Source organism: Schistocerca gregaria, chromosome 2 (assembly GCF_023897955.1).
Source record: "Schistocerca gregaria isolate iqSchGreg1 chromosome 2, iqSchGreg1.2, whole genome shotgun sequence".
Taxonomy (NCBI): domain Eukaryota; kingdom Metazoa; phylum Arthropoda; class Insecta; order Orthoptera; family Acrididae; genus Schistocerca; species Schistocerca gregaria.
Window position 1 is genome coordinate 231423962 of NC_064921.1, and position 12031 is coordinate 231435992.

Sequence of the window (12031 nt, forward strand, 5' to 3'; positions counted from 1 at the left end):
CATTGCTTATGCACAGACACAGACTGCGGGATGTTTCCAGAATGAAATTTTCACTCTGCAGCGGAGTGTGCGCTGATATGAAACTTCCTGGCAGATTAAAACTGTGTGCCGGACCGAGACTCGAACTCGGCACCTTGGCCTTTCACGGGCAAGTACTCTACCATCTGAGCTACCCAAGCACGACTCACGCCCCGTCCTCACAGCTTCTGAAGGGTCCGCAGGAGAGCTTCTGTAAAGTTTGGAAGATAGGAGACGAGGTACTGGCAGAAGTAAAAGCTGTGAGGACGGGGCGTGAGTCGTGCTTGGGTAGCTCAGATGGTAGATCACTTGTCTGCGAAAGGCAGGCAAAGTTCCCGAGTTCGAGCCTCGGTCCGGCACACAGTTTTAATCTGCCAAGAAGTTTCATATCAAACTCACTCCGCTGCAGAGTGAAAATCTCATTCGGTTTGAGTGTTGTTCTGCATCTAGTGCATCTACTGAAGTTCCGGTCTCATTGCATGACTGTTGCCCTAGATCTGATGTTTCATAAACCGTCAACAGTCTCTTTCTGGCAGTACATTTATCTACTTCTGCAAATTATATCACTTTGAAAGAAGTAAAATAACGACACATGCCACGAACGAACAGAAAAAAATACTGAAGAAAAAGTGTACTATCTGCCACTATCGCCGGACCGATAGAGAGCGCCAACGTACAGCACCAGCAGAGAGACATACACTGATGAGCCGAAACATTATGAGCACCTGCTTCACAGCTTGTTTGGCCATATTTGGAGCGAAATACATCACTGAGTCTGCGTATCAGAAGACGAACAGTTTGTTGGTAGGTTTCTGGAGGTATGTGACATTACATGTCTACGCACAGCTCATGTAATTCGCGTAAATAGCGAGTTACTGATTTGCTTACGCGGTAACGGCGCCCGATAGCGACCCAGATCGGTTCCACAGGACTCGCATCAGGCGAATCTGATCGCCGCGACATCAACGTGAGTTCACTACAATGCTCCTCAAACCGCTTACCCCTTTTCTGTCTCCGAGACGCGGACAAATCCGCTGAAAAGCCTGCCAGAGTGGCCGAGAGGTTCTAGGCGCTACAGTCTGGAACCGCACGACCACTACGGTCGCAGGTTCGAATCCTGCCTCGGGCATGGATGTGTGTGCTGTCCTTAGGTTAGTTAGGTTTAAGTAGTTCTAAGTTCCAGGGGACTGATGACCTCAGATGTTAAGTCGCATAGTGCTCAGAGCCATTTCAAATCCGCTGAAAGATGACATCGCCGCCGGGGAATGCATCAAGCATGAAGAGTTGCAGCTGGTTCGTAGCCTTCAGCGTGTCTTCGCCTACTATCGCAGGTCCCATGCAATCGCAGAAGAACGTCTCCCATAGCGTAATACTGCTATCAGCCTGCGTCCGTGGCGCGCTGCACGTTTCAAATCGCCGTTCACTCCGATGACGGCGACTGCCGAGACGACTATCGACTTAGTGTGGCAAAAACGTGACTCACCCGAAGTCATCAAGTTTCCATTGATCGACGGTCGAACCCCGATGGCCCCGTGGCCACTGTAATCGTAACTGACGATGTCGTTGGCTCAACATGTGAACACGTATGAGTGGTCTGCTGAGCAGCTCCACGTTCATCAATGTACGATGAACGGGTGCTCCGAAACAGTTGTCCGTGCACCACCATTGTGATCTTTCGATAGAGATGCCACGGGTCACCATTTATCGTACTTTATAGAGCAAAAAATCCTCCGAACCCGACGTACAATGAAGAGTAGTGGACGTCTAACCATTTAGTGGTAGTTTCACTGTCCTTAACCTCTTTCCGCAGATGTTCACGACAGTAGCACGTCAACATTTGACCAGCTTCTTCATCTAACGGATACTCTGCAAATCGCATTCAAGTGCCTGGCAGATGATTCATCGAACCACCTTCACAATTCTCTATTATTACAATCTCGTATAGAATGAACACCTATATCTTTCCGTACGATCTCTGATTTCCCTTATTATATCGTGGTGATCGTTCCTTCCTATGTAGGTCGGTGTCAACAAAATATTTTCGCCTTCGGAGTAGAAATTTGTTGATTGGAATTTCGAGAGAAGATTCCATCGCAACGAAAAACGCCTTTCTTTTAATGATTTCCAGCCCAAATCCTGTATCATTTCTGTGACACTCTCTCCCATATTTCGCGATAATATAAAACGACCTGCCTTTCTTTGAACTTCTTCGATGTACTCCGTCAGTCCTATCTGGTAAGGATCCCAAACCGCGCAGCAGTATTATAAAAGAGGACGGACAAGAGTAGTGTAGGCAGTCTCCTCAGTAGGTCTGTTACATTTTCTAAGTTTTCTGCCAATACAACGCAGTCTTTCGTTAGCCTCCCACAAAACATTTTTTATGTGTTCCTTCCAATTTCAGTTGTTCGTAATTTTAATACGTGTGTATTTAGTTGAATTTTCGGCTTTTAGATTTGACTGATTTATCGTGTAACCGAAGTTTCCTTTTAGCACACATGTGGATGACATCACACTTTTCGTTATTTAGGGTCAACTCCCACTTTACGCACCATTCAGATATCTTTTCTAAATCGTTTTGCAGTTTGTTTTGATCTTCTGATGACTTTATTAGTCGATAAACGACAGCATCATCTGCAAACAACCGAAGACGGCTGCTCAGATTGTCTCCAAAATCGTTTATATAGATAAGGAACAGCAAAGGGCCTATAACACTACCTTGGGGAACGCCAGAAATCACTTCTGTTTTACTCGATGACTTTTCGTCAATTACTATGAACTGTGACCTCTCTGACACGAAACCACAAATCCAGTCACATAACTGAGACGATATTCCATAAGCACGCAATTTCACTACGAGCCGTTTGTGTGGTACAGTGTCAAAAGCCTTCCGGAAATCGAGAAACACGGAATCGATCTGAAATCCCTTGTCAATAGCACTCAACACTTCATGTGAATAAAGAGCTAGTTGTGTTTCACAGGAACGATGTTTTCTAAACCCATGCTGACTGTGTGTCAACAGACCGTTTCCTTCGAGATAATTCATAATGTTCGAACACAATATATGTTCCAAAATCCTGCTGCATATAGACGTTAACGATGTGGACCTGTAATTTAGTGGATTACGCCTAATACCTTTTTTGAATATTGGTGTGACCTGTGCAACTTTCCAGTCTTTGGGTACGGATCTTTCCGTCGAGCGAACGGTTGTATATGATTAAGTATGGAGCTAATGCATCAGCATACTCCGAAAGGAACCTAATTGGTATACAGTCTCGACCAGAAGACTTGCTTTTATTAAGTGACTTTACTTGCTTAACTACTCCGAGGATATTTACTTCTACGTTACTCATGTTGGCAGCTGTTCTCGATTCGAATTCAGGAATATTTACGTCGTCTTCTATTGTGAAGGTATTTCGGAAGGCTGTGTTTAGTAACTCTGCTTGGCAGCACTGTCTTCGATAGTATCTCCATTGCTATCGCGCAGAGAAGGTTGAAAATGGTTCAAATGGCCGTGAGCACTATGACAACATCTGAGGTCATCTGTCCCCTAGAACTTAGAACTACTTAAACCTAACTAACCTAAGGACATCACACACATCCATGCCCGAGACAGGATTCGAACCTGCGACCGTAGCAGTCGCGCGGTTCCGGACTGAAGCGCTTAGAAGAGCTCGGCCACGGCGGCCGGCTGTGGTGTAGTTGACCCATCATGTCACCTGACCAATGCGATCTGTGAAATGAGAACGCATTCATTTATAAAGGAAGTAAATAACTCGATTACATCAACGGAGTACTTGCATTTTTCACGTTAAACGTAATCTTTTGAGAAACTTATGCTGCCGGCCGGAGTGGCCGAGCGGTCTAGGCGCTATAGTCTGGAACCACGCGACCGCTACGGTCGCAGGTTCGAAACCTGCTCGGGTATAGATGTGTGTGATGTCCTTAGCTTAGTGAGGTTTAAGTAGTTTCAAATTCTAGGGGACTGATGACCTTAGATGTTAAGTCCCATAGTGCTCAGAACCATTTGAACCATTTTTGAACAACACCAGCAACAACAACATGGTGTTGTTTGTGTACATGTGTTTTTAACTCTTTATGTTTTATGATGACTGTGCGACATAATCAGGAACTTAGCCTACGTTCCTGAAGTATGCCATGGCAAACTAACGGCGCGAATTTGTGAAAGGAATGATGGGCACAAATCGAACATGTTATATAGCGTCCCATTAAAAAATAACCCTTATGGTTTTATCGCGTTTTTCCGGTTTTCCATTTTTTTCCCTATATATCGTAATGTGTCAAGACTTCGCACAGTTTATTTTTACATTCAGTGGAACCAAAGTGCAGGATGGGGAATGGCCTGTATGACCTTCTCGCCTTCTTCGAGTGAGGTGGATCGCGTCATAAAACTAGTTAATAGGGTCAGTACAAAAATACATGTATCTCATCAAAAATTAGCATGTTTTTCCACAAGTAAATACGGTTTTCATCCCTGCACTAACACATTAGTCATGGTACCATTCCCTGCCGTTGCCTTCACACTGAATCTAGTCACCTAATTCTGCCAGCTTTGGATCGTCGTATTTAATGATGCAGAGTTCACAGGGTTCAAATGGTTCTGAGCACTATGCGACTTAACGTCTAAGGTTGTCAGTCCTCTAGAACGTAGAACTACTTAAACCTAACTAACCCAAGGACATCACACACGTCCATGCCCGAGGCAGGATTCGAACCTGAGACCGTAGCGGTCGCGCGGTTCCAGACTGAAGTGCCGGCAGGGCTCACAGGGCGGTGCCATTACCTTCGTCTGTGTCTGCGGAGGATACTGATGAACCTGTAGGTGTGGTTGGTTCTCAACCTGACCCACTCCGAACTGTCTAGCAGAGAAGACATTTTTCTTTTCTTCTACAGTATTTCTCGCGATGTAAGAAAATTCTTCTTCCTTCCAGCTGGCTCCTGAGCAGAGATGCTGCACTGTGTAAGATTTTCTTTGTGTGTCTTTCCTTGTTTTGTGCGGAAGCGTACTGTTTGCGTAGCTGTGTTCGTGAGAAGGCGCTGGTGGCGTTGTTTGCAGGTGGTGGTGAGCCAGGTGGCGGAGGCGCCGTCCGCGTTGGCGCTCACCCGCTACGAGGGAGGCAGCGGGAGTGGCCAGCAGCCGGGAGAGTCCTGGGACGACGAGGCCGACTCAGCGGAGGCCTGGCCCGACGAAGGCTCCGGCTCTGGGGACGCGCCCATAGGTGAGCACCACTCCTCTCTCTCCCTCCCTCCCTCCCTCCCTCCCCCCCTCCCCCCCCTCTCTCTCTCTCTCTGTGCGTGCCTGTCTCTACACCACTGGCCATTAAAATTGCTACACCACCAAGATGACGTGCTACAGAAGCGTAATTTAACCCACAGGAAGGAGATGCTGTGATATGCAAATGATTAGCTTTTCAGAGCATTCACACCTTCAACGTGCTGACATGAGGAATGTTTCCAACCGATTTCTCATACGCAAACAGCAGTTGACCGGCGTCGCCTGGTGGAACGTTGTTGTGATGCCTCGTGTAGGGGGCAGAAATGCGTACCATCACGTTTCCGACTTTGATAAAACTCGGATTGTAGCCTACCGCGATTGCGGTTTATCGTATCGCGATATTGCTGCTGGCGTTGGTCGAGATCCAATGAATGTTAGCAGAATATGGAATCGGTGGGTTCAGGAGGGTAATACGGAACGCCGTGCTGGATCCCAACGGCCTCGTATCACTAGCAGTCGAGATGACAGGCATCTTATCCGCATGGCTGTAACGGATCGTGCAGCCACGTCTCGATCCCTGAGTCAACAGATGGGGACGTTTGCAAGACAACAACCGTCTGCACGAACATTTCGACCACGTTTGCAACAGCGTGGACTATCAGCTCGGAGACCGTGGCTGCGGTTACCCTTGACGCTGCATCACGGACAGGAGCGCCTGTGATGGTGTACTCAACGACGAACCTGGGTACACGAATGGGAAAGCGTCATTTTTACGGATGAATCCAGGTTCTGTTTACAGCATCATGATTGTCGCATACGTGTTTGGCGACATCGCGGTGATCGCACATTGGAAGCGTGTATTCGTCATGACCATACTGGCGTATCACCCGGCGTGATGGTATGGGGTGCCATTGGTTACACGTCTCGGTCACCTCTTGTTCGCATTGACGGCACTTTAAACAGTGGACGTTACATTTTAGATGTGTTACGACCCGTGGCTCTACCCTTCATTCGATCCCTGCGAAACACTACATTTCAGCAGGATAATGCACGATCGCATGTTGCAGGTGCTGTACGGGCCTTTCTGGTTACAGAAAATGTTCGACTGCTGCCCTGGCCAGCACATTCTCCAGATCTCTCACCAATTGAAAATGTCTGGTCAATGGCGGCAGAACAACTGGCTCGTCACAATACGCCAGTCACTACTATTGATGAAGTCTGGTATCGTGTTGAAGCTGGATGGGCAGCTATACCTGTACACGCCATCCAAGCTCTATTTGACTCAATGCCCAGGCATATCAAGGTCGTTATTACGGCCAGAGGTGGTGGTTCAGGGTACTGATTTCTCAGGATCTTTGCACCCAAATTGCGTGAAAATGCAATCACATGTCAGTTCTAGTATAATGTATTTGTCCAATGAATACCCGTTTATCGTGTTCACTTCTTCTTGGTGTAGCACTTTTAATGGCCAGTAGTGTATTAGTACCGCTCACTCTCAATAAAGGAAGTGCTGGAAATTGACACATCCACGAAACAGTAAATACCATTGACCTTATGAGATATAGACAAAAAATGAGAGGGATTCTGCTGAGAAATACTGTTAATAACAGTACTCTATGTGAGTTCATTGTGAACATTTACATTTCTAGTGATAGAACTTTTTTGATTTTGTCCAACACTGTCAGCAGCGTTCATGGTTATGATCCTTTGAGCCCATGCTCACTGGAATAATGTTTTTGGTACATCTTCTAATTTTTTCTTAGTACTTTAAGTGATAACTCTTTTGGCTATCATTGCCTTGAGCTAACATTGAACTAAGGTGATGTTTCTGATTTCTGTATACTGTATTCAGATTAGAACTATTTGCTCTCTGGTATCTGTATTAATGTAAGTTTAGTGCAGTTATCTAGTTCTATGATTTCGCTTTAAAATCAGTATAATTATTAAATTATTTTAAAAAAAATATGTAACTAATTTCTTGGTAAAATGTGTGTGTAAACAAACAACAGGCACCTCGTGCAAAAGATTTAAATGAAAACAGTTCAGGTCCCTAATTTAGAAACTTATTTTCAAATAAGTCACTCTTTTGATAGTTTTTAAAATCTGATGTATTGTAGACACCTATGTTTTACCTATGATACGTGGTCAACATCAAAATCACTCAGACAATCTGTCAGAACATCAGAATTCTAAATTTCGCAAGGAAGATACAAAATGTGAAAAAGCAAATACAAAAGCTAAATCCAGATACAGTGAGTCAATGAAGTAAAAGAGATAGAAGTTAAAACAATCTAGTTAGACGAAAATGGTAGGATTATTTATCAATAGCAAATACGAATAAAGTGTGAGTTGCTGTAAACAGTTAAGCGATGCGGTTACTTTCATCATAACTGAAACAAAATCAGTGGCAATAATGATAGTAATATATCATAAGTCACTTAGGAACGAATCAATAGTAGGGAAGCTGAAGCGAAATAGCTGAAGGAAATAAGAGAAGGTAGGAAAAACTAGATCTCTGAACTGAAAATCGGCATACGAAAAGTCTAAGTATATTTCAGAGAATTTAAAGGCGAAGACCAAAGAAAATCTAATAATTAAAGCAGAGAAGAGACGAAATACGAGAAAAGAGTGGAATGAAGGCCTCTGCAAGACAATGTAATTGTCTGTTGATGTCATAGAAGAAAACCAGGCTGTTCATTTGGAGACCACAGAGGCTCCAATATTACAGAGAAAATTTGACTGTACTATGGAAGATTTTTTATAAAACCAGCCGATTAAAACAAAATAAGATGCCTGTCATCTTGACTGCTAGCGATATGAGGCCATTGGGATCCAGCATGGCGTTTCATATTACCCTCCTAAACCCACAGTCATTGGATCTCGACCAACGTGAACAGCAATGACGCGATATGATAAACCGTAATCGCGATAGGCTGCAATCCGACCTTTATCAAAGTCGGAAACATGACGGTACGCATTTCTCCTCCTTACGCGAGGCATCACAACAACGTTTCACCAGTCAACGCCGGTCAACTGCTGTTTATGTATGAGAAATCGGTTGGAAACATTCCTCATGTCAGCACGTTGTAGGTGTCGCCACCGGTGCCAACCTTGTGTGAATGCTCTGGAAAAGCTAATCATTTGTAAATCACAGCTTCTTCTTCCTGGCGATCAAATTTCGCGTGTGTAGCACGTCATCTTTGTGATGTATTTTAATGGCCAGTAGTGTATGTGTAATACATGTGGAATTTATAGACTCCCAATAAGTCTAAATGAATGAAAAAATTATTAAGTAGTTACTATATACACAAGCTGTGGATTCATATGAGTGCAATTCTGAATCTTGGTTTTAATAAGTTTATTTGCCACATACTGGCTGAAATAGTGCTGCTATGTCACAGCAGACATGAAATATACAGAAGCATGCGACATCTCAAATCATGTACTCTATGACAACTTACCATTTCAAACCCAGAAAGAGCACTGCTAGAGAAATCACTACGATCACTCAAATCAGATTTGGAGTAGGAAGAATCAATGCGTGTGATTGCGGTGAAATCCAGACTACAGCACATCCCACAATGTTGTCATAGGCTCTTCATGCTCAACTAGTTGCCTGATAAAGGCAGCTGCAAATGCTCTTAGCCTGTCGCAGGGTGGACGTAGTCGAGGTTTCTGTGTTTTATAAACTTGTTTTAGTGGGGTGTTAGCTCTAGGTATTACAGCAAGCTCACAATTATTTGGGTTCCAATTATATAAATGTATGAATATTGTCGATATATCAGCATCCTAATATCAATGTATGAATATGTTGTGGGACATCGATATTATTTCTACAAAATTTCCATATTTGATATACACTACAGCGATGTCTAACGACATGTCCACCATTTCATTTTGCAGTGCCAGAAGGAGGAGACCGAAGTGCAACAGAGAATGTGCAGGTGTCGCCAGGAGTTGGGGCCGACAAACCTCCAGCAGAGTCTTCTGCCGGCCGCAGGGCACCCATGTCGTGGAGTCTTCTGCTCATCGCATATGGCGCAATTGTTACAGTGCTGTGTCACAGAGACGGCTAGAGACGAACTCACCCTGGCCAACAAGCAGTCTGCATTTTGGTGGATAACAACAGGCGGAAAAAAAGCAGTGCGACAAATTCCATTTTTGCTGCATAAGTGGTGCAGAAGAGCCATTAGAGATTGTCACTGCAAGTTCTGAGAGGAGTTTAACTTCACACACACCATGTTGATGAAGTACGGCCACACTATTACACTCACAGATAAATAGTTTCCAGGGTCAGTGTCAGTTCGAATAAGATCTATTTGGGTATTATATTTGACTGCATCATTTTGTTGCACTAAAGAAAATCCACAAAACTGTACTGGCAGTTCAGCCATCTTTGGAACAGTTCTCCACAGTGTGATGATAGTGATATTTTGTTGCCCTGAAGATGACCATTGTAAAGACAGTTGAAACATTGTCTTTCTTTGTAAATGGCTGGAAGGCAGCAAGATGACACAACCTGATACCCAAAATGATTTCACCCAAAATGTTCCAACAACAATAAAAAGAATTAGGTTGTAGCAAATAGTTTTATAAGCAACATTTAGTGAGTTCTGTAAAATATGCTATGAGGAAAATGTGTTATTTTCCAAAAGACGCAGAGTACCTGACCTTAAATTATTTAACTGTTCCTTTGTGCCACTTTCAGATCTTATGTTCTCAGGAAGTAATCCATCAGAACGGCCTAAAATATGTATACCACCAGCAGACTGCAATGGCAGAACAAATCTTCAGTTTCTATTCATTCTGTGAATGAAAACAAATTCGGGTGATAAGGAATTTGTCATTGACCGTGCATAGAACGCACAGTCTTTAGTGAACCCCAATATTTATGGGAATACTTCCTAAATTTGACAAATAAGAGAACATAACCATAATTAAGATGTATTAATCATTTGTGAGAATTCTGGCAAAAATAGCAGCTGTCTGTATCCACAATTTAAGTAGCATGACTATTTATTTATGTTTTTCATTCTTTTAATCACTGTAGCGAGGCCAAACCTGTTTTGGCATCCTGACTAACTATCGCAACAAAAGGCAGCATTGAATTGTTAGTTTAGTTTCGCTTCCTAATCGTACCTCTACATAAATAACAATTCAGCAGAATTGTTATCAGTGCCGAATATACTCGCACAGTCAACATCATAATACAGTATCTACTAATGTAATATTGTTAGTTCATGGATTTTGAAAGTTTATGTCTGTTTTGTGTCGTATGATGAATCAGTTCAGCTTATTGAAAGTTGCCTAATTTAACACTTTTTAGCTGAACAGTGACATATGTAGCGAACAAAAGAATCTCACCTTCTGGTACTTATTTTTTTGTGTTTCATTTAGTGGAGCATTGAATTGGCTCTATTGGCTATATGACAATCGCCAGACTGCATGCAAACAAGATATTGCAGATGAATAGATATTTAGTTTATTAGTAATATGAATGGACGATAATTTTTCTTTAAAAATGTAATATATGTTGATGGTTCGTGATTTTATTGCTCAACATTTGCATGTTGAGTTTGTTGTGAGAAGCAAAAAAAACTGTGATAAATGTTTCAAAGATTTGTGGTTGTACATGTGTGGTGGTTGTAAATTACGGCGAATGATGTCCTTAAGAACTGTTGGTCCCATAGTGCAAACAGTGGATGAGGTGTGTTACATCATAGTTTGAAATTGACTACCATTTGTTTGAATTTTGATCATGACAACATATTAGTAATTATTTTGTGCATATGATATTCTTCACTGGTTGTATTTAATGAAAAAAATAATAAATTGTTGACATAATATGGTGTACTTTTCTAAAATAATTATGTAGGAAATTATTGTTTCATGGGACGTCATACTGGCCAGAAGTTGTAGAAACTAAACATGTTTACTATAAGCTGATGGATACTGATGGATACATGGAATTCTACATTTTCTCATAGTGGTAAAACAGTGCTAATTATTAATTGATTATGGTGAAGATGTCAATTGCCATTACTTTGTACTGAGAACCATGTGCTGTTGTGCACAGCAAGTCAAGAACCTTCCTGTTTCTTTCCCTCCTGGGCATAATGTTCACAAAATTAAGTTAACCATGTAATGAGACACTGAATAACTTAAAAAAATCACGACATTTAATTCTCACATTGGATGAAAGCCCGACAAACTGGGGCCCTATTTCTATCAGTCTGTAGTGTTCAGAAAATAATGGAAAGAACAACGTCATTTTAGACTACAAGCAATTTAATAAGAACTTTTAAAACAAATGTTGTTGCCACTGACACTTTCTATGGACTCATTCCATGTTAACAGAATGAATGGCTGACGGCCCAAGCACGGCTATTGTTGACAGTGTGGCAAGTTGTACAGACTTGCAGCTCTTTCCTCCATGTTAGTGCAAGAACAAACGGACATTCAAACGTAAGCTTAATTTTATGAGTTTCAGTTGCACAGAACTACGGAAAATCTATTTTATGGTTGTAGGTCAATGTGTGAACATGAAATATTTTTCTCAGTTATGACCCATCATTAATGTATCTATGTATGTACAGGGTGACAGTTATTGAACTATATAAAGAAAACATTAATTAGTTACAAATTATGGCATGCACATACTATATTCTACACATAGACATTGCTACAGATATTCGAATTTAGGTTGTAACATTCAATATGCCTGCCATCACTGACGATAATGTGGCGTAAATGAATACTAAAATTATGCATGACCCGCTG

At 42.4% G+C, this 12031-nt stretch overlaps 1 protein-coding gene across 1 annotated transcript in view; it reads left to right on the forward strand.

The window, feature by feature from the left end:
• LOC126336752 (division abnormally delayed protein-like) overlaps nucleotides 1-11095 on the forward strand; it is a 504185-nt gene extending 493090 nt beyond the window's left edge. The window contains exons 8-9 of the mRNA XM_050000755.1: nucleotides 5093-5255; nucleotides 9155-11095. Coding sequence (XP_049856712.1) covers nucleotides 5093-5255; nucleotides 9155-9327 — 336 coding nt within the window. The 3' untranslated portion in view covers nucleotides 9328-11095. The remainder of the gene's footprint in view (nucleotides 1-5092; nucleotides 5256-9154) is intronic.
• Nucleotides 11096-12031: the final 936 nt, after the last annotated feature.